This window comes from Peromyscus maniculatus, chromosome 19 (genome assembly GCF_049852395.1).
Source record: "Peromyscus maniculatus bairdii isolate BWxNUB_F1_BW_parent chromosome 19, HU_Pman_BW_mat_3.1, whole genome shotgun sequence".
Lineage (NCBI taxonomy): Eukaryota > Metazoa > Chordata > Mammalia > Rodentia > Cricetidae > Peromyscus > Peromyscus maniculatus.
The window spans coordinates 66,378,044-66,402,567 of NC_134870.1; the positions used below are offsets into that span (position 1 = coordinate 66,378,044).

General features: G+C 44.9%; 2 protein-coding genes and 3 non-coding genes across 7 annotated transcripts; all 5 read left to right on the forward strand.

Moving 5' to 3' along the window:
• The first annotated feature begins 7,362 nt into the window (after nt 1–7,362).
• Rpl17 (ribosomal protein L17) lies at nt 7,363–10,581 on the forward strand. The gene is made up of 7 exons (XM_015992662.3): nt 7,363–7,387; nt 8,090–8,142; nt 8,257–8,297; nt 8,605–8,739; nt 8,966–9,064; nt 9,861–10,052; nt 10,501–10,581. The coding sequence occupies exons 2-7, from the start codon at nt 8,103–8,105 to the stop codon at nt 10,546–10,548; spliced, it is 555 nt and encodes a 184-aa protein (XP_015848148.1). The 5' UTR covers nt 7,363–7,387; nt 8,090–8,102; the 3' UTR covers nt 10,549–10,581.
• On the forward strand, nt 7,952–8,017 carry LOC121824217 (small nucleolar RNA SNORD58). The gene has a single exon (XR_006066031.1). It is a non-coding gene; the product is annotated as a small nucleolar RNA SNORD58 (small nucleolar RNA).
• On the forward strand, nt 8,361–8,425 carry LOC121824215 (small nucleolar RNA SNORD58). The gene has a single exon (XR_006066029.1). It is a non-coding gene; the product is annotated as a small nucleolar RNA SNORD58 (small nucleolar RNA).
• On the forward strand, nt 8,816–8,880 carry LOC121824216 (small nucleolar RNA SNORD58). The gene has a single exon (XR_006066030.1). It is a non-coding gene; the product is annotated as a small nucleolar RNA SNORD58 (small nucleolar RNA).
• A 2,180-nt stretch (nt 10,582–12,761) lies between the features above and the next one.
• C19H18orf32 (chromosome 19 C18orf32 homolog) lies at nt 12,762–19,465 on the forward strand. Of its 3 annotated transcripts, none has more exons than XM_076555507.1 (3): nt 12,762–12,973; nt 18,029–18,219; nt 18,793–19,465. In XM_076555507.1, exons 2-3 carry the CDS (start codon nt 18,055–18,057, stop codon nt 18,856–18,858), a joined length of 231 nt encoding a protein of 76 aa, XP_076411622.1. In that variant the 5' UTR covers nt 12,762–12,973; nt 18,029–18,054; the 3' UTR covers nt 18,859–19,465. The 3 variants fall into 3 exon arrangements, with proteins under 3 accessions (XP_076411622.1, XP_076411621.1, XP_076411623.1); XM_076555506.1 differs by having other exon boundaries at nt 12,765–12,973; nt 18,032–18,219; XM_076555508.1 differs by lacking the exon at nt 12,762–12,973 and adding an exon at nt 13,779–13,848 and having other exon boundaries at nt 18,032–18,219.
• Nucleotides 19,466–24,524: the final 5,059 nt, after the last annotated feature.

A 24,524-nucleotide genomic window follows, 5' to 3' on the forward strand; every position in this document is an offset into this window, starting at 1 on the left:
ACACTCGTTCAGAATCCCAACCGGAAGCAGGATTTAGCCCTGCTGGTTCTGTGAACAAATCCCAATGAAGGGATCCCTGGTAGAGACATTTGCAGAGTTAGGGGAGCTAAGGAGCAAGGATGACTGGTTCCCTCCCTTTAGACAGGGGAAATGGGGCCACCAGAGCCCAGTGAGAACTCAAGTCATGGAAGAGAACCTGCCCACCAGGAGCTGTGATCACAGTGGGATGCAGACAGTGCCACAGACTCTCCTCAGATCTGAGGTAGCCCTGGACATCAGGAGATTTGTACATGGGATTCTGTCTTGTGTATATCTTTCTTTTTTTTTCTTCTCTTAAGACTTTTCTTCTTTTCTTAGTATCACCATATATGACTCAGAAAGGACAGCATTGTGCATGCTGTTAATTCAACTGATACTTATTAGAAACATGCCAGGAATAATGAATTATTCTAGGCTCCAGGGAAAAAGAAAAGGGCTGTGTTCTCACAAAGCTTACAGTTTGGGGAAAGAGAGTACAAGTTTAACAATGCAACAACTAACTGTGAGACGCGCTGAGAGGACAGTATGGCAAGATGCCTTAGGGAAGAGCTGCTGGGGGTGTGTCATGGAGGGAGCAGAGGCCTCGGCTTCTGCAGAAGTTAGCCATGACCGTGGCAGCCACACAGGACAAAGGCATCAAGAGAAACAGTGTAGAGTTCCTTGTTTCTCCAAAACAGCAAGGAGACCAGTCTCCTCCTCCATATAGGCAAGAGAATCTGCTCTGAGGAAATACACACCAAACTATTTAGACATGAAATCTCGAAGTTAATTTCAAGTGATTAAAAACTATGCTAAGATGTATATTTTGGGACATAGACACGTAGTAGGTCTATATACACCTACACATATCTATTTGGGGAGTTACTGGTTTCTTTCTCTTTTTTGTTCTGCTTTCGTTTGGTTTTTGAAAATTTTTATTTTACTTATGTGTATGTGTATGTTTCTATGTGAGTGTTTGGCACATGTGTGGCCATGACCTCACATGCCGGAAGAGGGCATCGGATCCCCTGGAGCTGGAGTTACAGCTGATTGTGAACTACCTGATGTGAATGCTGGGAACCAAACTTGGCTCCTCTGGAGAAGCAGGAAGGGGTTTTAGCTCCTGAGCTGTCTCTCTAGCTTGGTTTGGTTTTTGAGGCAGCATCTCACTGTAAGTCAGGCTGGTCTGAAACTCCCAACAATCTTCCTGTCTCTGCCCTCATGCCCCATGTATTACAGGCATGACCACTATACAAACACACATTTGTATGTATACATATTACATATAGAAAATGATAGATGAAGTAAAATATTAATGTTTGCAGAAATTAGTAGTGTTATCTGAAATTTTTTCGAGTTTAAGGCAGAGACAGGCTGATCTCTGTGAGTTTGAGGCCAGCCTGTTCTACAGAGCAAGTTCCAAGACAGCCAGGATTGGCTATACAGAGAAACCTTGTCTTGAAAAACCAAAAAACAAAAAACACCCTGCCCAGGCTCGGGACTGTCTGCTCACATTGCTGTGTTGGACAGAGAGACCAAGCTCTGAGCTTGAAATAAAGGCTCTTTGCTTTTACAAATAAGATTTGGTCTTCATGATGGTCTTTTGGGGGTCCCTGTGATCTGGGCATAACAAGTAGTTGCAACCAAGACTATTGTGTTCTACACGGCCTAAATTATTTGTAGTCTGCTCCTTAAAGAATTATCTACCAAAGCTTGGTATGGTGGCACACACTCTTAATCCCAGAAATCAGGGGACTGAGATGGATGGATCCCTATGAATTGGAGACCAGCCGAGGCTACACAGTGAGACTCTGTCTTAAAAAAAGAAAGAGAAACAGAGAAACAAAAAGAAAGAAACAACGTACAATGACGTGTTTATCTAATTATTCTTTATCAATAAAAAAAATCAGCAGGGTGGTAGTGGCACACGCCTTTAATCCCAGCACCTGGGAGGTAGAGGCAGGCAGATCTTTGTGAGTTCAAGGCCAGCCTGGTCTACAGAGTGAGTTCCAGGAAAGGCACAAAGGGACACAGAGAAACTCTGTCTCGAAAAACAAAACAAACAAACAAAAAAAAAATCGGGAGTCAGATGTTAGGGTAAGAATCTGAATGACCAGAGAAATGGAGACTCCACCAGTGACCTCCTATCTCTTCTGTTCCTCCATCCAAAAGGTCTGAGATCCTCTCTCAGCTCTGCCTTACTATTTCTTGTCTCCTATCTGTCCTTGGTCCTCCAAAACCTCTATGGTTAATTTTGGTCAGTTAGTGGCTAGCTCTGCCCTCTGACTCAAACCATACTTTATTGTTAGAATGTGTTCAAAATATCACACAATACTAGGGAATCAGGTAGGTACCACACCTTCAGGCTTCAATACTCACATCTCTAATGGTGGGTCACCTATATACTGTCTTCCAGAATGATCATGCGAGGAAGACACCCTAATTAATAACATATTCAAGACAAAATTACTCACCAGAAACCCACCAAATTCAAAGGTAAGTGATAGCACGAAAAAGCAAGACACATCCAGAAAGCCAAGAATGATAGTGCACACCTATAATCCCAGCATTTGGAAGAAGCTTCTACCACAAGACCAGGAACTTGAGGCCCTCCTGAGCTACAGAGCAAGATCTCAACCTGAACAACAACCACAAAAATATGGGGGGGTGTGGAGGTTGTAGTTCAGTGGTAGAGCACTTGCCTAGCATGTGAAGTGTGGGAGACAATCATTATACGTCCAGTAAAGGAAGTCTCAGGCATTTGGGAATAAGAGTTCAGGACCCAGAAAAGCAATACTCCCTCGACAGAGAAATTAGTGCTGGAGGCCTCCCCCGGCCAGCAGTCTGGAGCTGGAGGCCCTGCGACTTAGAGCGGAGTCTGATCCCAGCGCAGCTTCACAATGTATTTCAACCTTACTGCCTTAGTCACTTTTCCCATTGCTCCGACAAAAACAACTTAAGGGAAGGAAGAGCTGCTTTTGGCTCACAGTGTGAGGGATACAGTCCATCGTGACCGGGAAGGCGCGGCAAGCGTGGCTCTAGCTGGGCCGTGGGAGCAGGAGGCAGCTGGCCTCACTGTGTCTGCAGTAAGACATCAGAGAGAAATGCTAGAGGTCAGCTTGCTTTTCCTTGTTTTTTTTTTTAACAGTAGTTCAGCCCGAGACCACCATGGGACGGTGCTGCCTGCGCTCAGGGTGCATTTTACCCCCCCCCCACCCCCACCAGTTAAACCTCTCCTGAAACAAGCCCCAGACATCCCCCGGTGTGCTTCCTAGGTAAGTCTGAACCTAGTCGAGCTGACAGTGTGGATTAGCCATCAGACCTACTTACCCCCTTGATGGTCTTGTCTGAATGCGAACCGGCACACTTGGGGACTCTGTTTGAGGACCATGTACCATTGCAAACATCTATGACCCGTGAGCATGCCACAGACCATCGTTACCACATCTTTGCTCGTGAAGTTAAAGCCAAAGGATTATTATATTTAGAGGGATGACGCCCCGGTAGCCAAGCACAGTATTACAGCTGGGGACTTTAGATTGACGTCTCTGCTCTGCCATATTAGCCAGCCTGGGGTTGGATTTCGCCCATGGTTTCACACACAAACCTGCTTCCATTGGCTCATAGTCTACTACAGCTCCTCCAAAGGAAGCCCGTATTGACATATATGAGAGAATAGACCAACAGCTTGAAGGGCCCATGGGAGCTTCTTACCCTGATTAACTACCCATGATGATGTGCGACAACTATTCCCAAGTCTAGGCAGTAGTGAGAGTCTGGGGGAGAGAAACTTATCTTTCATTGAAACTGTGCATAGATGGCCAAAGAGAAATTATATAGACTAGAGAGAATCGGTGTGTTAAAGGCCTTTTCCTCCCAACAAGGACGGGAGAGATTTGTGTGAGGCTGAGTGAAGGTACAGAGGACTGTTGGAGAACAATGTAAGGACAGCCACCTGCTGTGATTCACAAGCATCCTATGACGGAATCTCTCTCTCTCTCTCTCTCTCTCTCTCTCTCACACACACACACACACACACACACACACACACACACACACACACACACACAAAACAGGCACATACAGGGAAAACCCATGATGCCAGCTACTAACAAGATAAAAATAGAAAATGTACTTTTACGCTTCGTTTTGTTTTGGATAGAATCTCACAACATAGCCTCAGCTGGCCTCGAACTCACAAAGCTCCACTTACCTCTGCTTTCCCAGTGCTAGGGTTAAAAGGCATGTGTCACCATACCTGGATAAGAAAATGTATTTTTTTTTTGGGGGGGGGTTTCAAGACAGGGTTTCTCTGAGTGGTTTTGGTGCTTGTCCTGGATCTCACTCTGTACACCAGGCTGGCCTCGAACTCACGGAGATCCGCCTGGCTCTGCCTCCCAAGTGCTGGGATTAAAGGGGTGCGCCACCACCGCCCCGGCTCAGATTTGTTTTTATCATTCCTATTTCTCCTCTTGGTTCAGCATATTGTACTACTCAGTATCAATCAGGAAGTCTGGGGACCATCTTTCATTTTTTTTTTTTATTTTATTTTATTTTATTTATTTATTTATTTATTTATTTATTTATTTATTTATTTATTTATTTTGTGTTTTAAGACAGGGTTTCTCTGTATAGCTTTGCGCCTTTCCTGGAACTCACTCTGTAGCCCAGGCTGGCCTCGAACTCACAGAGATCCGCCTGGCTCTGCCTCCCAAGTGCTGGGATTAAAGGTGTGCACCACCACCGCCTGGCTCATTACTGTCTTTACATCACTTCCTATATCCAGTCTGTCAACTAGTTTCCTTGGTCTCACCTCCAGAAGACTCCCATGAGTGGACTCCTGTTCACCACTGGAACCCTCAGAGTTAGCAAAAACCACAACATCCCTCTCCTTGTGTCTGCTCCTGTCCCTCAAGTTGATCTCCACAGGGGAGCCCAGGGAATTTGTTTAAAGTATGAATCTTATTATTCCTTCCCTGCCCAGAGCTCTCCAACAGTCCTCCAAAACCTTTTCTCCCAGTAAACCTTTTTTTTCCCCCATGGTGGGGATCAAACTCAGATCTTGATAGAGTCTACACACGTGCTCTGCCACTAAACTGCACCCACCAGGCCAAGGCTCTGTTTAAGAGGGAGTTAAATATTCACCTGAGAGAGCTCCAGGGAAGGTATTAAGAAAGTGGTTTGATATCTGGGTCTGTCTGACTCAAGGGAAGAATTCACTTGGACGTTTACACCCTGTGGTAAAAGCTTGTGAGGGAAACATGAGGGAACTGCCGCAGTAATAGCCAACCTTCGGTACTCAGGGTGGAGGACAGGGGAGGCTCTTTGAAACTGTATCTAGAGGCCACGCCAGCTTAAGGTATTCTTTCTACTCAGCCACTCGGAGTTTGCGTTGCCTGAAGTGATGGCGCAGATCCCAGGCCAAGCTGTAACAGAATCAGGGAAGTGGACTCGGGCAGGGAAGAAAGGGAAGGAAAATGCCAGCGGGTTTTCTTCAACTAGTGAAGATCGGGAATGGACACTGGGGAATAGCAGACTCTTCAATCAGCCTGTCTTCATAATTAATATACAAACGACTGGCTCACTGCCCCTCCCCCTCTGCCCAACTGCCTTGGCTTCCCAAGGTTTACAGACCATGATGTCAGGTCTTTCGGCTGGCTGGCCTCGAATTCTTTCTATTTTATTTTATTTATTTATTGTTTTTCTAGACAGGGTTTCTCTGTGTAGATTTGAGCCTTTCATGGAACTCTCTCTGTAGACCAGGCTGGCCCCAAACTCACAGATATCTGCCTGGCTCTGCCTCCTGAGTGCTGGGCTCAAAGGCACGTGCCACCACCACCCAGCCTCTTTTTATATTATTAAAAAAAAGAGAATTGTTTTAGATTTATTTTTTTTGTGTGTATATGAGTGTTTTGCCCGCAAGTGTGTGTGTGCACCAGGGGTGTGCCTGGTGCCTGCAGAGGTCAGAAGAAGGCATCTAATTCCCTGGAACTGGAGTTAGACATATGAGCTACCTTATGGATGCTGGGAACCGAACTCTGGTCCTATGGAAGAGCAACAAATGCTATTAAGTACTGAGCCATCTCTGGCCCTGGTCTCCATTCTACGGCTTCCACCTAGCAAATGCTGGGATTACAGGTATGAGCATCATGGCATACCCAATTAGGACTTTGATGTATTTACTTTTTCCTCTTTCTTCCTTCCTCTCTTTCTTTCTTTCTTTCTTTCTTTCTTTCTTTCTTTCTTTCTTTCTTTCTTTCTTTCTTCCTTCCTTCCTTCCCTCCTTCCTTTCTTTCTTTCCTTTTCTCTTTCTTTCTTCCTTTCTTTCTTTCTTCTTTCTTTCTTTTTCTTTCTTCTTTCTTTCTTTCTTTCTCTTTCTTTCTTCTCTCTCTCTCTCTCTCTCTCTCTCTCTCTCTCTCTCTCTCTCTCTCTCTGTCTTTCTTTCTTTCTTTTTAAAGACAGGATCTCTCTACGTAGCCTTGGCTGGCCTCAAACTTGGTGAGGCACACTGCCTCTACCTACCAAGTGCTGGAACTAAAGGCTGGCATAGCCTGGCTTGGGCCTTTCTAACTGTCCATTTATAAACCACTTTCAGAGGATACATGTTGGCAAAATCAAATCTAACAGTTGTACTCAGAGTCCCCCAAAGACCACCCAGAGACCAAATCAGATTCAGAAGCAAGGAGTCTTTTCTCAGGAGAGACCACGAGGAGCAAGGCGGCAGGGTATCTATAGGGAGTAAAGCAAGGGGGTTTGGGGGTCTACAGACGACATAGGACCAGACTCCATCCGGGGGTGCTGTCCTTGGTTAGCTTGCAGCTGCAAGAAAACTATTATCTCTTTCAGCGGTTGCTGTGGTTACTACATTTTTTCCTTATCATGAGCCCGCTAGCTGTAACTTTTCATTGGCTTCTTCTACTAGATGGGGGCATCTGGCAGGTTTTCCTGTAACTAGAGCTGGGCTCAAGGGCACACCATGCTGTGTGGGTCTTTTCCACAGCCTGTCATGGCTGCAGAATAGCCAAGGCAGGGGTACGGGCAGGGGCCTGGGATCCTCACTAACAACGAAGACGGCTCCATTTCCCGTTCATTTCTAGTAATCTGTGTCCTATGCTTCAGGCCTGTTTGTATTCACTGATACTTAAAAGCCATACATTTTATTTCTGGAATTTAAAAAAAAGGAATTTTGAGACCGTCTCTAGAGTTGCCTTTCTTGTCTGACATTCTACAAAAACATCCACACTCCCTTTCTTCCCCGCCCTCCCGCCCCTCGGATCTCGGGCCTTCGGCCGGAAGTCTCGCGAGAGGTCGAGGTCTCATGAATTCTCCCAGTAGCCCTAGCACTTCCTCTTCCTGTTCGCGGCCTCAGGTGAGCGTTCGCCGGCGCCGGGCTCTCGGGCCCGAATCCTCCGCCATCGCCGTCCCCCCGTCTTCGGGGGCTGCTGGCGTCGCGGGCCCCGGGGGTCTGAGCTCCGAGGACCATGGGTCCTCGCCCCGGGCTGCCGCGCCCTGCGCGGAGGGGCTCGGCGGCGCGTCCGAGCCGGAGCCCCGGCCCGCGCAGGCCTCTGCAGGCCGCGGAGACGCGCGCGGGGCGGGCGCGGGGGTGACCCGGGCAGAGCGGGGACGCCCGAGGCTCCGCTCGGCTCCGCTCGGCCCCGCTCGGGCGGTGAGTGCCGCAGGGGGCAAGCGTCATTCACTGGGGCGCAGCGGTGTGCCTGGGGCGGCTCGTGGCGCGGGTGTGCGGGGAGGCTGCGGGGTCGGGGCGGAGGAGGAGGCGTCCCTAGGCGATCGTGCGTGGATTCCGCCACCGCGCGGAGGTGAGAACGGCCGTGCTCCGCAAGGGACGGCCACGGCCTCGGGCCCCTCGTTCATTAATCGAGCTGTGGGTAGGCAGGGCTGGCATGAAGGGAAAAAACTGGCTAGGAAAAGACGGCTGCGATGATGTCATATCTTAGGACACCTTTGGATTGATCATGAAAACGACTCTTGTCTGAGCAGCTGTTGGTAGGTATTTAGCACGTGCTTGAGCTTTTTGGTGATGAGCTGACGGATGGTAATGTTGTGCTCCCAGGTGACCCGTGAAGATGGTTCGCTACTCGCTGGACCCAGAGAACCCTACGAAATGTAAGCGACTGACCTGACTCTGTTTCGGGTGGGGGTTGGTTGGTTGGGTTTTTGTGTTTGGCGTGTGCATAATGCAGCAAAGATGGACTTTTTTTTCCTTTTGCATTTTTGTAGCATGCAAATCGAGAGGTTCAAATCTTCGGGTTCACTTTAAGGTAAGGAAGCCGTGATCATGATAAAGAATTCTAATTTGCCTCCTGCGTGTCTCTAAAGGGTAGCTGCGGTGATGACTTTCTTAGGACACCTTTGGATTTACCGTGAAAATAAACACATTCTGAGCAGCCGCTTTTTTAACGAGTTGGTTATTGGTGTGTGAATGCTTGAGTAAACCTTGCAAATATTGTGGGATACGGGTATATAATTACAGGACAAGGGGGGTTAGATAATTTACTGTGAATTCATCTCCCAATTCTTAAAATAGAATACTTCAACACTTAACCCAAACTTTCTGGCTTGTATCAGAACACCCGTGAAACTGCCCAGGCCATCAAGGGTATGCATATCCGAAAAGCCACCAAATACCTGAAAGATGTCACTTTAAAGAAGCAATGTGTGCCTTTCCGGCGGTATAACGGTGGCGTCGGTAGGTGCGCCCAGGTGAGAGATCTTACTGTTGGACATTCTGAGGGGGGATGGTGGGACACTGGGGCCAAAGTCTCCTTTGTCCCTCTGGTTGCTGTGATGACGATCTTAGGACACCTTTGGATTAACCGTGAAATAAAACATGTTCTGAGCAACCTTGGTGCTGGACTTTAAGTTCATAACTGGGTCTAATGCTGATTTATCAAGGAAAGTAACAAACTGCTTCCTCTTTTTCTTTCAGGCTAAACAGTGGGGCTGGACACAGGGCCGGTGGCCTAAAAAGAGTGCCGAGTTTTTGCTGCACATGCTTAAGAATGCAGAGAGTAATGCTGAGCTGAAGGTACGTGAGCCATTGCCGTCCATGTGTGTATCTTAAGACAGTTACTCAGATACGTATCCTGTTCGGTGATTGTCATGTACTGGGAATGGGTGTGCATACCTTTTTATTATTTTGGGTTTCGGGTCAGCCTGGTCTACATAGCAGAGAGATGCATGGCATGCCGTGACCTAATGGTCTCCTCTGTCCCCAGTTCTGCAAAAGGAACATCTCCCGTGGCTTGGATGAGTGCCAGTCAGGGTATTGGCACCATAGTCCAAGGCACCCCACAAGAAACCATGTTTTACCTTATGCCACCATGCACCTTTTGGATAGTGCTAGCCTTGGTGTGGTTTGTTGACAGTGTTGTGAAGGGAAATGTAGAGTGTTGGGTGTTTAGGATGTCTAGGGGTAGGAGAACCATTACTCTTGTATTTGAAAACTTGATTTCTTTTCTTTGCAGTAAGGTTATATGCCTTCTAAAATAGAAATAGTACTGTAAGAGGGCAGGGGGGCTGGGCAATAGCTAATGCATCACTTGTAGCCATCTCTTTCCTCTAACAACCTTGAGGCTTACAGGCAACATGAATTTAATACACTGAGTTTTATTGTAGCTGAATTTCTTAGATGGTGCCTTAAAAAGGCCTGCCTTTCACAGGTGATGTCATTAAGATAGGATTAGCTACCTAAACCACAAAGTATGACACTGCACTCAGACAGGTCAGACAGGAGGAGCAAAATGATTTAAGGTCAGACAAGTTAGAGGTTAGAAGCGTTTTTCTCAAAACAGATGTTTAATTTTTCTTGTCCCCGTTTCCAGGGTTTAGATGTGGATTCTCTAGTCATTGAACACATCCAGGTGAACAAAGCACCTAAGATGCGCCGGCGGACTTACAGAGCTCATGGGCGGATTAACCCATACATGAGCTCCCCCTGCCACATTGAGATGATCCTCACTGAAAAGGAACAAATTGTTCCAAAGCCAGAAGAGGAGGTTGCGCAGAAGAAGAAGGTGAGTTTCTTAGTTGCTGGTGTATCCTACTAGAAAGATAATTGGGTGCTGGGATGACTCTTAGGGCACAGACACCTTTATAATAACCATGGAAAGAACCCATACTGACCAGCCCTTCGCCCACTTTAATGTGACTCAGTGTGGCACTGAGATTAGTCTTTGCACTGGAACACCTCCCTTACAACTGAATAATTTGACTTTTGGCACTTACATGTTGCCATTTCTTTTGATTAGCTGGCAATGGTTCTCAACCTTAACGGTCTGACCCCAACATAAAATGTGCTTTTATATCATAATGGGTTTAAAGGGGTCACCATCTGAGAACCGCTTGCTCTATACTCTTTGCCAGGTGGGCTCTTCCTGCCTTTCCTTAGGTGTGAATATAAGTCCTTCCAAGAATTAACATGTGTTCTAGAAAATTAAATGATCCCTTTCTTTGCATTTTCAGATATCTCAGAAGAAACTGAAGAAACAAAAACTTATGGCACGGGAATAAATTCCACATAAAATAAATGCAGATAAAAGTAAAGGTCTTCTGGTCATCTGATTGCCTGTCACTTCACCCTGGTGGGAGGGATGTTTATCATGCTGGAAAGGTTTATTAAAATGATGAAGCAGTGGAACAGACTGTTGGAAAACATCTAAGACATGGAAAAATGACTGTCTAGTTTTATTTGCATTTACTGGGTAACTGTTGTGTAGAAGACTAGGGTCTTGGTTATATAATAAATCTGCCTTTAGGGGGAAGGAATTCTTTACCACTGACCCTAATTAAGCTATAATATGCTTAGAATATTTTATAAGTGATTTGTTAGGGCAATACCCAAATGTTAAGCTGTATAATTTTTAAGAATTTTTTTTAGAGTTATGTGTGTTAATGCCCCTCTTAGACATGTTTAACATCTTAACTGATTTTGGTGGGAAGGACCATATCAAATAGTTTTCTATCATCGGGGACTTGGAGATAAACTTTACTGCCAGTTCCTGGCCTCTGAGGGCAGCCCAAGCAGGTGTACATACACTTAAAAGCCCAAATTTTTTTAAGGCTAGAGAGAAGGGTCAGCAGTTAAGACTGCAGAGGACCGAGATAACCCCTTACTCAAGCTCCAGAGCCTCTGATACCTTCTTGCCTCCTCAGATACCCAAACAATATGTACACATGGAAGACTAGAAATCTAAAGTTGGGCTGGAGATATGGCTCAGCAGTTAAGAGCACTGCCTGCTTTTCCTGAGGTCCTAAGTTCAATTCCCAGCAACCACATGGTGGCTCACAACCATCTGTAATGAGATCTGGTGCCCTCTTCTGGTCTGTAGACAACACTGTATACATAATAAATGTTTTTTTTAAAAAAAAAAAACGAGCAGTGGTGGCTCACGACTTTAATTCCAGCACTCGGGAGGCAGAGGCAAGCGGATCTCTGAGTTTGAGGCCAGCCTGGTCTCCAAAGCAAGCTCTAGGAAAGGTGCAAAGGTACACAGAATCCCTGTCTTGAAAAACCAATAAAAAGTTGTAAACTGGCATTACAGGGAATTAAAGGTAGCCTGTTTTGGCTTCAAAGTAGCTAGGGCTTGACTTAAGACTGTTAGGAATAGAAACTTGGAGGTCCTGCATCCTCTGAGAAATTTGGAAGTGGTGAAGTACTGTGCCCCAAGGTATCTTCTGTGTACATTTGCCTGTTAGGACTGTTCATTTAAATCTAGTTAGTATGGATTCCCTTGCCAAGGTCTGAAAGCATTTTTCCAGGGTAACTTGTTAAAGAACTGGGCTGGGAGGGATGGCTCAGGTGAAGCTGCCAAGCCTGACCACCTGAGTTGAGATACTCAAGACTCACATTTTTTATGAATACCATGTGACGCAGCATATAAATGTGATCTTTTTCTGTTACGACACCAAGCATGTTTTACTGCAACAATAAATTCTTTATTGTTGCTTCCTGCGAACATTTCACCTACAAGGCTCTGTAGGAATAGTTTAATTTCTCTTGGGTGGATCCCCAAGTGTTAAGATAAATTCAGTTACTGTGTCTGACAGTGCCAAAACAGGCTTGGAGACAGGGTTTCCTCACAGATCAGATCCTCTTGCCTCTGCCTGCCCCGGTGCTGGGATTTAAGTGTGCCACCACCGCCTGGCTGAGACTTCATGTCTCACCCAGCTGTGTGTAAGGGTTCCAAATCCACAACCTTATCAACAGACTATGCTGAGAGTGTAAAGTGGTCTGCAGCTCAGGGGTTGAGTGGTAGAACCAATTCAACTCGTAGTTTTTAGTTAGCTCTACATTTACCTCCTCCATTAAAGGTGTGTAAATCCCAGGCGCTGGGGTGCTCAGAATCCCATCTTCTGGGGGGACGTAAGAGTCGTGATTTCAAGACCAGTCTTGAGTGTTTCATGTGTGGAAACAAAAAGGTACACCAGTTTAGCAAGTCTGAGCCTGAGAACAATCGTGCCAGGGCCTTGGCTGTGGCTGCTGAGCCCCCTGCAGCCCAGCGGGATTTTCCCCTGGATCAGAAGCCTGTCAGGTGCCTGGGAAACTAGGCTCTGCGCACAGCGCCATCCTTCCCTACACGGGAGGCGCGGAGATCTGTGCACGTCACCGTTACGTTCTGCGCGTCCCCTGTCTGACGCATCCGCCTTTGTCAGCTCCTCGACATACCATTGGCTGGTAGCTGCCTAGCCTCCCGGAAGTGCGGACATTGCTCTGGGCGTCTCGGCGGTGAGTGAGGTTTTGGTGGGGCTGGAGCTCGCGCATCGGGTCTCGGTCAGCGACGCTGTCCGGCAGCTCGGCGTCCCGGACGGTGCTGTGCGGTGCGCCCGCAGCCTGCCCTCGTCCCGGGTCTCGGCACCGGCCTTCGTCCATCGACCCCGGTGTCTTCCTCCCTCCCTTCCGTGGCGGCGGTTTGGTCGTCATCCTTGGACCCGCACGGTGAGTGCCCCGTCTCTCTGCGCCGCTGGCCCCGTTGTCTCCCGACTTTTTGAGCGCCGTCTTTGATTTCCCCTGTTCCTCGCGGTTCCTTCAAGGGAGATGACTTCACAGCTCTCCTTAGGCTGTTCTCGGGATCCCTAGCCCTTTCCTCTCACTTCCATTGTCCTCCTAGACCAAGTTGAGTGGAAGATTCCATTTTGCTCTCTTTGGCAGCTTGGAGAGTAGTTAAAATAGTAGTCTACCTTGCCATCTTCTAGACATTACCACTGCACTTTCTACAGTATGAAATAAAACACCTATCCAAAAGAAGTTACTGGGATTAAGAGACAACACGATTAGCTTTCACTCACCGTTAGCTTTCTACTTAAGAGATCCAAAAAGTTTTTATAAAAACCATAATATGGAAGTCGGGAGCGGTGGTGCACACCTTTTGTCCCAACACAGAGGCAGAGCCAGTGGATCTCTTAAGTTCAAGGCCAGACAAGGCTACATGGTGAGACCTTGTCTGATAAGTAAATAATATGGTGTAGTTATTGGCACGTTTCTTGGGGTTTTATTTAGAGCATAATGTGTAGGAATTTTTAAACCACCAACTACAGGTAGAACTCAAAAAATACGAATGAAAAAGATGGATGGGGAGGACAGGGGCCTGAAAAGGAGTTGTAAAATTATCAGGGTTTTTTTTTTTTGGGGGGGGTGGGGGGAAGGTAAAAAGTGATATTTTGTTCTGTTTTAAGACACGCTCTCACTATGTAGTCCTGCTGACCTAAAACTCACACGTATATCCCCCTTTTCCCCTCCCAAGGGCTGGGATTAAAGGCATGACCTACCCATTCCTGGCTGGGAATTCTGGTTGTGCACAGGTTCCCACTTTGGTGAGTGCTCTTCCAATCTACATCCCCAGCCCTGCCTCCCCCCCCCCCCCCGCCCCGCCCCGCCCCGCCCCTTCAACTCTAAACTTTTTTTTTCATTTGGAGATAGAATCTTCCTAAATTATTGATGCAGGCCTTGAACTCGATGTGTAGCCCAGGCCAATGTATGCGGCTCTTTTCATGAGCCTCCCTAATAGTTGAGATCACAAGCCTGGTTTATTTTGTTTTGTGACATTTCTATTTTATACTACAGTCACACTGTCCAGTGCACACTGCGTTCTTGTCAGCTGGGTGCTATTGTCGTCTTCATTTTTCTCGTGAGGGAATTAAGGCACAGTCTGGTTCAGTAATTTTTTTCCAAGAAGCACCTTTTAGAAAGTGATGCAGGTCTCAGATCAAGGCAGCCTCCCCTTGCAGTCTGTAAAGTGCTTTGCTGGGGGAGCCTTTAGAAGGCTGCAAGACCTAGAGCCATCTCCAGCTCAGATTCTAAACATCTGCGACCAAAGTAAGATTCCTGAAAAAAAAAATGCGGAAAAAGAATCTCTGTTAATTAACTGTTTTTGTAAGTGCTAAGTGAACAGAGGATATAGCAAGTGGTTCTTAATCTTCTTAATGCAGTTCCTCATGTTGTGACCCTAACCACAAAGTTATTTTATTGCTACTTCGTAACTGTAATTTTGCTACTGTTAGGAATCATAATGTAAATATCTGATGGGCAACACCTGTGATAGGGCCGGTTGACCCTGAGTGGGGGGTGGGGTGGGGGTAGACTTGACCCATTGCTTGAGAACCACAGGTCTAGCAGGAGCTAGACAAGCATCCTATCACTGAGCTTAATACACCCCCAGCTTAATTGACTGATTTTTTTATTTTATTATTTATTTTTTGGTTTTTTCGAGACAGGGTTCCTCTGTGTTGTTTTGGTACCTGTCCTGGATCTCACTCTGTAGACCAGACTGACCTCGAACTCACAGAGATCCGCCTGGCTCTGCCTCCCGAGTGCTGGAATTAAAGGCGTGTGCCACCACCACCAGGCAATTTTTTATTTTATTTTATTTTATTTTATTTTATATCAAAGAGTATGCTCTTAAAATTTTTAGAGATTACTTTGGTAAATTCTTAAATTATTTTGACTAGAATTGATTGAGTCCTTTATAAAATAGCTGGTCATTCCTTGGTGTAAATTTGTACTTGCTCACAGTTTTTGCTTGTAATTCATTTCAGAATTGCATTCAAAAGAATCATAACACTGTGTCCCTGTATTGTGAGTAGTTTGAAGTGTACTTCTGATGCTGATCCATTTAACAATCAATACATAGTATTCTGAAAATTAGAAAATTTAGCATCTTGAGTATGGTTCTGAAACTCCTTTTTAAGGCTGTAGTGATGCTTAGTTTTAATTACTAACTTGAAACAACTTAGAATTACCTGGGAAGAGAGTTTTAATGAATAATGATCCAGATCATTTGGCCTCTGAACATGTCTGAAAGTGATTATTTTGATTGTTAAAGGATATGGAAGACCTAGCCCATTGTGGGCATCACAATTCCTTAGGCAGGAAGTCCTGAACAGTGTAGGAGGAGAAAGCTAGCTGAGATCCTTGTAGTTTTTCTCGCAGCTCTTGATTGTAGATGTGATGTTTTCAGTTTCTCCCTCAGCTTTCCCACAGTAACGGACTCACCTGGAACTGCAGTGAGATGAAACCCTCTCTTTCTGAAGTTGCTTTTTGTCGGGTACTTGTCACAGTAACAGAAATGAAATAGAATAAGAGATCTTTTGATTTAATAGAACAAGTATTGTCTCTTTTAAGACATAATTGATTTTCAGAATCAGATTTGTCAATATGATTTTTAGTTATCAAGAACTCTAAAAAGGGCTGGCTCGGTTTAACCCCTGAACTGGAGAGGCAGAGGCAGGGCTGGTCCACATAGAGTTCCAGCCAGCCAGGGCTATGTGGTGAGAGATTCTGTCTAAAAAAGAAAAAGAATATTAGAAGTACTAACTTTTAGAAATGGACAATTTACTTACCTGATAATACTTATTTTAGGATTACTATTGCTGTGATGAAATACCATAACCAAAGCAACTTGGGGAGAAAAGGATTTATTCGATTTACACCTCCACATCACTGTTCATCATCAAAGAAAGTCAGGACAGGATCTCAAACTGGGCAGAAACCTGGAGGCAGGAGCTGATGCAGAGGCCATGGAGGGGTGCTGCTTACTGGTTAGCTTTCCAGGGCTTGCTCAGCTGACTTGCTTTCAGAACCCCGGACCACCAGCCCACAGATGGCACCACCCACAATGAGCTTGGCCCTGCCTTGTCAATCACTAATTAAGAAAATGCTCTACAGGCTTGCCTACAGCCTGATCTTATGGAGACTTTTTTTTTTTTTTTTCATTTCTATTTTTCTTTTTTTTGAGACAGTGTCTCTCTACATAGTATTGGCTATCCTGGAACTCACTATATAGATATATAGACCAGGCTAGCCTTGAACTCACAAAGATCCATCTGCCTCTACCTCCCCAAGTGCTGGGATTAAAGGCATGGGTCACTATGCTTGACTGGAGGCATTTTCTTCATTGAAGTTTCTCCTTTTAGATGACTTAGTTTGTGTCAAGTTGACATAAAACTATCCATCATGGCTGGGCGGTGGTGGCGCATGCCTTTAATCCCAGCACTCAGGAGGCAGAGCCAGGTGGATCTCTGTGAGTTCGAGGCCAGCCTGGTTTACAGAGTGAGATCCAGGACAGGCACCAAAACTACACAGAGAAACCCTGTCTCAAAAAACAACAACAACAACAACAACAAAAAAAAAAAAAAAAAAAAAAAAAACCCACAAAAAACTATCCAGCACAATACTGAATAAAATGTTACTTATTACCCAACACACCTTCAGTTATATCTATCCCTAAAAAGGAATACAGGAAACTCAATGTTAAGAGCAGGGGCTGTTCTTCCAGAGACCCAGGTTCATATACCGGCTCCCATATGGTGGCTCACTTCTGGACCCCACAGGCACTGCATATTCATGATGCACAGACATACATGCAAGCAAAACACCAACACGCATAAAATAGATAAGTAAATCTTAAAACAACAAAATAAATTAAAAGTTGATCTACCTAGTGGCACCTGTAATTTAGCGCTTGGGAGGCTTGGGCAAGAAGAGTTCCAGTTCCAGGACAGCCTGGACAACTCTCAAAAATAGAAAAGCAGGTCTAGGTTTGTAAGTTGATGGCAGAGTTCTTTCTGTCATACACAAGGTCCTGGGTTCCATTCCCAGCAGTGGCCCCCACTCTTCACCTACGCTGTCCGCCATCCCCCCACCCCCCACCCCCACATATAAAGGGAGACTTGGAAAAGGCTGACTTGGAAGCCTAGAGTTTGAGTTTCATATTATAGGATTTGTCTTTAGTACTGTTCCATTGGCTTATTGTTTGGGCTTTTTGTTTTTTGGAGACAGGGTTTCTCTGTGTAGCCCTGGCTGTCCTGGAACCAGGCTGGCCTCAAACTCACAGAGATTCACCTGCCTCTGCCTCCTGAATGCTGGGATTAAAGGAGTGTATCACCACCACAACCTGGCCCATTGACTTATTGTTAATTATCAGTTCCTTATATAATCCACACTAAGTGCACCCTATATTTAAGTATAAATAATATTTTTTCCTCTAGGGGAAAAAAAAACCCAAAACACTAAAAACAAATACCTTCTCACTCTGTAACCATGGCTGTCCTGAAACTGGAACAACTCCCTAGGTTGGCCTCCAACTCGTAGACAGCAACAGTGATGGGAAAGAGTTAGCTGCCGGCATCTCACTGTTCGTGTTACCTGTTCCTTTACCTTGCAGATAGCAGCATTTTGGTTTAGAAACCTTTGCTTTGAGCAAATATTTTTTTTTTTTTTTTTTTTTTTTTTTTTTTTTTTTGGTTTTTTTGAGACAGGGTTTCTCTGTGTAGCTTTGCGCCTTTCCTGGAACTCACTTGGTAGCCCAGGCTGGCCTCGAACTCACAGAGATCCGCCTGGCTCTGCCTCCCGAGTGCTGGGATTAAAGGCGTGCGCCACCACCGCCCGGCTGAGCAAATATTTTTATACATACCCTCTACCCCCTGTAGAAATAGTACTTGCCGTAAAATCTTTCTATCGGTAATCTGTGATAAGCTATTTTCCCGTTTCTGTCAGCAGTTTAGGAACTCAAGCCCGGGACAATGGTGTGCATTCCCTGTATCGTCATTCCAGTGCTGCTCTGGATCTTCAAAAAGTTCCTGGAGCCATACTTATACCCTCTGGTTTCCCCGGTGGTCAGCCGTCTATGGCCTAAAAAAGCTATACAAGAATCCAGTGCTAAAAATACAGGCAAAGTAGACTGCAAGGTAAGACCCTCCAAATGCCCAAGGCAGACAGGAGAGAGGGTGGTACGGGTAACCGGAAGCCCTTGAATTTGGAAGAGTGAGCTTTTAGAATTGGTAGCTTAAAAAAATAAATAAATAAATAAAATAAATAAATGTTGAGGAAAAGAAAAACAAACAAAAAAGAATTGGTAGCTTTAATGTGTTTGTCTCAATTTCAGTAATTTAGTAACCAGAAGATTTTAAACCAGGCTTCTGATTAATGTGTTTGTCCTTTGGCCTTATGGCTTTGGTTGAGGATCATACTTTCCCCCACCTGCAATGGGGATTGAACCCAGGATCAGGAGCCCACCAGGTCAGCACTCAACCATGAGCTCCATCCCCAGGCCCAGTGTGAAGGCTGTTTTGAAAGTGAATGTTCAGACCACTCCAGTTTTCAACATTGGTGCCTATTGCATTGACTCTGTTCAGTTGTGTCAATTTAAATAACCACATAATTCTGGAAACAAAATCATTTCATCTGAAGTTTGTTGTCTGTCTCTTAAAATCAGTGCCTTTTTGTTATAATAATTCTTGATTTTTTTTTTTTCATTTTAGGGTGCAGATGCCATTGGATTACCCACAAAAGAACCAATAGAGGTCTCTGATAAAAAGAAAGACTAGTGCGGTTTTCCTGAAAGCCCTTGGCTGGTTTCAAATGGACCCGATAATATGAAGCACCTTCTTTGTCTCTTGCCTTTTTTCTCTGAGACCAGGGTTCTAGATAAACAGTTTAGCTAGCTATCTGATACTGATCAGGAAGTACATGATATTTATATTAAAAGTGTAAGTAGTTATATTTAATGACCTCCCCCTGAGTTTCTTTTTCATTAAGGTAGCTTTTATTTCTGTTATTCCATTTTACTGATATGAATAAATAGAAGGTTTGTGTGAGCAGACACTCAGAACTTGAAGTCCTTGGGCTTTTGCATTGTTTCGCATGAATTTGGCTTCTGTTTTCGCTTCCTGTGGGCTCTTGTGACTTGAGTGGGATGAGTCTTACTGTAAAACAGTACAGTCGATGGAATTAAGTATGAAAGATGTAATTACTGTCCAGCACAATGGAGAGCTGATACTTAGGAACAGTTATTGCTCCAGGTTGACTGGAAAAGAAGGAACTAGGGGAAGCTTCTTTGAAAAATGTAACATCAACATCAATGTCAATCACATAAATTCTAATTCTGCTGTACTTCTATTCCTACAAATGCATTAAACATTCAGTTTAACTTGTTCTTTGTTTCTTTTTGTCTTTTCATATTTGAATGTAATTTTTAAAAAAAGATCAGGCTAATAAAGCAGACTCTTAGACCTGTGATGTCATCTAGATAGTAGTTAGGCAGAAGTCAACATTCCACAATGAGTGAATTCCACAGGAAGGATTTGACTGGCCAGATTATGCCTAAAGCAGCTAGGGGTCTGGTTGTGGGCTTCACTTGAATGATGATGGGATAAAGCCAGTCCTGTGCCTGAAGGCTATGATCCCAGCTACCGAGGGGCTGAGGTTCTGAGTTCAAGCCTGGCCATTGCTGTAGTGTGACTTTGTGTCTAACTTAGCCAGATCTTGTGTCAAACTTAAAAATGCAAAAGGGGTTGGAGATGTAGCCTAGTGACAAAGTGTTTGCTTAACCTGAAGCCCTGGGTACAGTCCACAACACTGTACATCCCTCTACTCACTGTGTAGCAGAGGATGGCCTTGAACTTCTGGTCTTCCTGTCGCTGCCTCCCAAGTGCTATTGTTACAGGTGTGTACTATCACACCTGCCCCCCCCCCTTCTTCCTATCTCAGGGTCTCATCATGTAGCTCTGATTGGCCCATGATTCATGGTCCTAGTTTAGGCTCCCACGTGCTTCAATTATGGGCATAAACTACCATTCCTGGTTTAAAATGTATGTTTATGTTGAATATACACATTGTTTTTGTTGCACATCAGGGTGTTTTGGGGGGGACAGAGGGGTTGAAACTAGGTTTCTTTGTAGCCCTGTCTGCCCTGGAGCTCAGTATGTAGACCAGTACAGAGATCCTCCTGCGTCTGCCTCCCAAGTCCTGGGATTAAAAGGTGTGTGCCACCACACACATCCTGCACATCATTTTTAAATTAGCTTCTTTTGAAGTGGTCTCAGATAGTCCAGGCTGAGCTATGTAGTCAAGGATGACCTTGAACCTCCATGCTCTCTGCATGCAGATGCTGTATTGCATGTGTGTGCCATCATGGCCAGCTCATTGCTTTGAAAAAAAAAAAAATTTATATATATATATTTGGGGTTTTTTGGGTTTCTCTCCATAGCTTTGTACCTTTCCTGGAACTCACTCTGTAGCCCAGGCTGGCCTTGAACTCACAGAGATCCTCCTGCCTCTGACTCCCAAGTTCTGGGATTAAAGGCATTCACCAACCACTGCCCAGCGGGTTATTATATTTTTATGTGTGTGTTTTACCTGTGTACATGTATGTGCATCTTCTATGTGCCTATGGATGGTTGTGAGCCACCATGTGGGTGCTAGGAATTGGACCCAGCAAATGTTCTTAACCACTGAGCCATCTCTTCAGCCTTGAAGTAAAGTGACTTATAATGTCCTTAGTCGCCAATGGTTTTACTCACGCCTTTGGTATTATTTTCATATTCCCAAATACTATGCCTGATCAGTTTTGTGCTATAAACTTTAGACTGACATCCTATTGTATTTGAAATCTGCCTTTATTTTATGTGAATAGGTGTTTTGTCTACCTGTATGTAGACCAGATGGGTTTTGGTGTCAGAAGAGCCCAGAAGAGGATGATGGATTCCCTGGGACTGGAGTTAGAGTTGTGAGCTGACATGTGGATGCTGGGACTTGAACCTGGGTCCTCTCCTGCTTCTAGCTGTTTTATACTTTTATATATCCTTCAAATACATTTTTTGGAGGATTTGATGCTAGAGATTAAACCCAGGACCCTAAGCATGCTGCATACATGCTCTACTATACTAACTATGCTTCCAAACCTCTTTTTTTTTTTTTTTTCCGAGACAAGGTCTCTCTAGCCTTGGCTGGCCTGGACCAGGCTGGTATCAAACTCACAGATCCACATGCTTTATCTTCTTGAGTGCTGAAATTAAAGGCCTGCACTACTATGCCTGGTTTCCAATCTATCGATGAGCTTGCTGGATGGATGTCTTCCATCTGCCCTCCACATCTCTGTTCCTTTATTTGCTTGTCTGCCCAAGAAAGCTGTATGAGTTCCAGGAGCCAGCTTCCAGCCCCTGGTTATGGAACTATTCATGAAACCAGTACCGCTGGGGCTCAGCAGTTAAGAACACTTGTTGCTTTTGCAGAAGACCTAAGTTTGGTTCCCAACACCCACATGGTGGCTCATAGCCATCAGCAAATCCAGTTCAGATAGACCTGATCCCCTCTTCAGATCCCTTGGACATCAGGGATGCATGTGGTGCTCATGCATACTCGCAGGCAAAGCACTCATACACACAAATAAATAGAAAAACCAGTACCATTTATCATTATCTGTCTGCATCATCTAGCTACTTAGTATCATCTATTATCATCTATCTATAATATCATACTTAGGAACACAATATGGCTCTGAATTATATGGTTTCTATCAGTGCCCTTGTGCTAAACTGATTTTAAATTTGATATAGTTTATAATTCTGAAATATAAGGCATTTTTAGGGGTGTTGGTATATGCACTTAGAATCTTGAGGCAGGTGCCTCAAGAGTTTTTTGTCATCCTTGGTTACAGAGTGTCTCTGGGAGTTCAAAGTCATCCTTGGTTACAGAGTGAGACCCTGTTTCAAACAAAAGGAAAAAAGGAGCCACTCAGCATAGTCATTTCATACTCTAAACTGGATGGTGTGAGAAGGCACCCACAGAAACAGTATACTTCATGAGAGAAGAAAATGGGCCCACAAATATTAATGACATGTTTCATCAGGAAAATGCAAATTAGAACCACGTTGAGAACCCACCAGAAGAGTTCAAATTTAAGATCAAGTGTTGTGGGGGTGTAGACATTTTTATTTTATTTTATTTTATTTTTTGGTTTTTCGAGACAGGGTTTCTCTGTGTAGCTTTGCGCCTTTCCTGGGACTCACTTGGTAGCCTAGGCTGGCCTCAAACTCACAGAGATCCTCCTGGCTCTGCCTCCTGAGTGCTGGGATTAAAGGCATACGCCGCCACCACTGCCCGGCCAACATTTTTATTTTTAAGTGTGTATGAGTGTTTTGTCTGCATGTGTGTCTGTGTATCATTTGCATACCTGGTACCTGAGAAGGCCAGAAAAGGACACTGGATCCCCTGGAACTGGAGTTACAGACGTTTGTGAGCCACCATGTGGGTGCTTGGAATTGAACCCCAGTACTCTGCAAGAGTAAGTCAGAGCTCTTAACTGCTGATCCATCCCTGCAGACCTCCAAAGTCCAGATTTATAGGGTACCAGCTGGTATCAGTTAGGCCCAGTTGGGCCCTGATTGTTTGAACACAGAGCACACAAACAGGACTAATCAGGAAAAATCTGTCAGATCTGGTGGAGTGGGAAAGAAGAGAGGGCCAACCAAAAGTTTTTAGACATTTCATCAGGTCTGTCTGCCAACTGTTGGTGTAATGTTTCAGTTCAGGTGGTCCCTGCAGGCTGCTGGCCATGGCCCCTCTTCCTTCAGTAGGTCTTTGCTTCTCCGCTGGCTTCAGTTGCTGTATAACTGATAGCAGCAGTCCACTTTGGGGGCTTGATTCTCCCAGCTGTATTAGGGCCCCATGTCCTTCCCTTCCTCCTCTGCAGAGCCTCTCCAGCCTCTGTTCTCTGTAAGGCCCTCCCAGGGCTGCTTATCTAGGTGACCTTGCCCCAGTTCCCTTGAGGGCAGTTGGTTGTGTCTATCACAGGCTGGTGTCTTTATGTCCTCCTCCTCCTCCCATGGTGCCTTGTAAGACATTGCTAAAGGTTTGGGAGTAGAAACAACTGTAATTCAGTTAGGAATGACCAGGTGCTACCTCACCAAATCACAGGCATCTCTTCCTGTGACATGTTAGTGGTTCTTGGAAAGGCAGCTTCAGACCTTTTTAAACATCTAGCGACTCTGGGGTAAGGTGTCCTCCAGGAAGTCACACCCCACTGCTCCACACACAAAAAGTTAAAAAAAAAAAAAAAAAAAACAGAACAATACACATAGGGCATAATGCTGCTGGCTTCTGGGACATTCATTTTGCTGAGTAAGACTAGCATCATCGTTATTGAGCAATTAAATCCTTCTGTGAAACATGACTGGAGAGATGTCTCAGCACTTAAGAGCATCGGCTACTCTTCCAGAGACCTAGGTTTAATTCCTAGCACCTACGTGTGGCCCATAATCATCTGTTAACTCCAGTTCCTGGGGATCTGATGCCCTTTTTTGGTCTTCTCGGGCACCAGACAAGTGGTGCACAGACATACATGCAGGCAAAACACCCATACACATAAAAGTTAAACTTTAAAATAAAGCATGATCTAAGGTGATTGAAATAAATTTTTACCGACTTTGGCTCAAGGTCCCAAGTAACTAGATCTGATCACTCCACACCCATGCAGTCCTATTTTTTCAAATCTTTACCTAGATGATTTGTTTGTAAAAAGAGTTAGAGATTGTCATCCGGAAGGCATCCTCTCTAAATATCATCACCCTGGGATTTAAGTTCTAACAGGCACATTTTGGAGGGACACATACATTGAAATTATAACATACCTATTCTGAAATGTTCTCATGACTATTATATGAATCAATACAGCTGGTCATTTATTTCATTTTATGTGCATTGGTGTGAGGGTGTCAGATCCCCTAGAACTGGAGTTACAGACAGTTGTGAGCCACCATGTGGGTGCTGGGAATTGAACCCAGGTCCGCCGGAAGAGCAGCCAGTGCTCTTATCCACTGAACCATCTCTCCAGCCACGAGCTGGACATTTGAAAATGATGCCCAGCTTGTAGTTGTTGGGTTTGTTTGTTTTTGCAGTCCTCCAGATTGCACCTAGAACATTGCACATTCTGGCCAAGCTAGGGTTATAGATGTGTTCCAACCAGACCCAGCTGCCACTGCCTCTGGGCATTCCAAGTTTCCTCTAAGTTATTTTTGTCCGAGTTGTGACACAACAACAGGAAAGAACAGGAAGACATCTGGGGACAGTCTCGGTGTTGCTTGCACAGTAGAAAATTAGAACGCACTTACTTTGAGCAGGTGATATGTTTCCAAGGCACAGGAGAATAAGCAAAGCTTTTGGATCTTGTGGTTGGGTTTTGGTTTTGTTTGTTTTCTTTTTTTTTTTTAAAGAT

Bases quoted from the DNA above. Each gene is read 5' to 3' on its own strand.
- Rpl17 (XM_015992662.3), top strand. From the start codon at position 8,103: ATGGTTCGCTACTCGCTGGACCCAGAGAACCCTACGAAAT. The intron at 8,740-8,965 runs GTGAGAGATCTT...TTTTTCTTTCAG, and splicing joins GCGTCGGTAGGTGCGCCCAG to GCTAAACAGTGGGGCTGGAC. The intron at 9,065-9,860 runs GTACGTGAGCCA...CCCCGTTTCCAG, and splicing joins AGAGTAATGCTGAGCTGAAG to GGTTTAGATGTGGATTCTCT.
- C19H18orf32 (XM_076555507.1), top strand. From the start codon at position 18,055: ATGGTGTGCATTCCCTGTATCGTCATTCCAGTGCTGCTCTGGATCTTC. The intron at 18,220-18,792 runs GTAAGACCCTCC...TTTTCATTTTAG, and splicing joins CAGGCAAAGTAGACTGCAAG to GGTGCAGATGCCATTGGATT.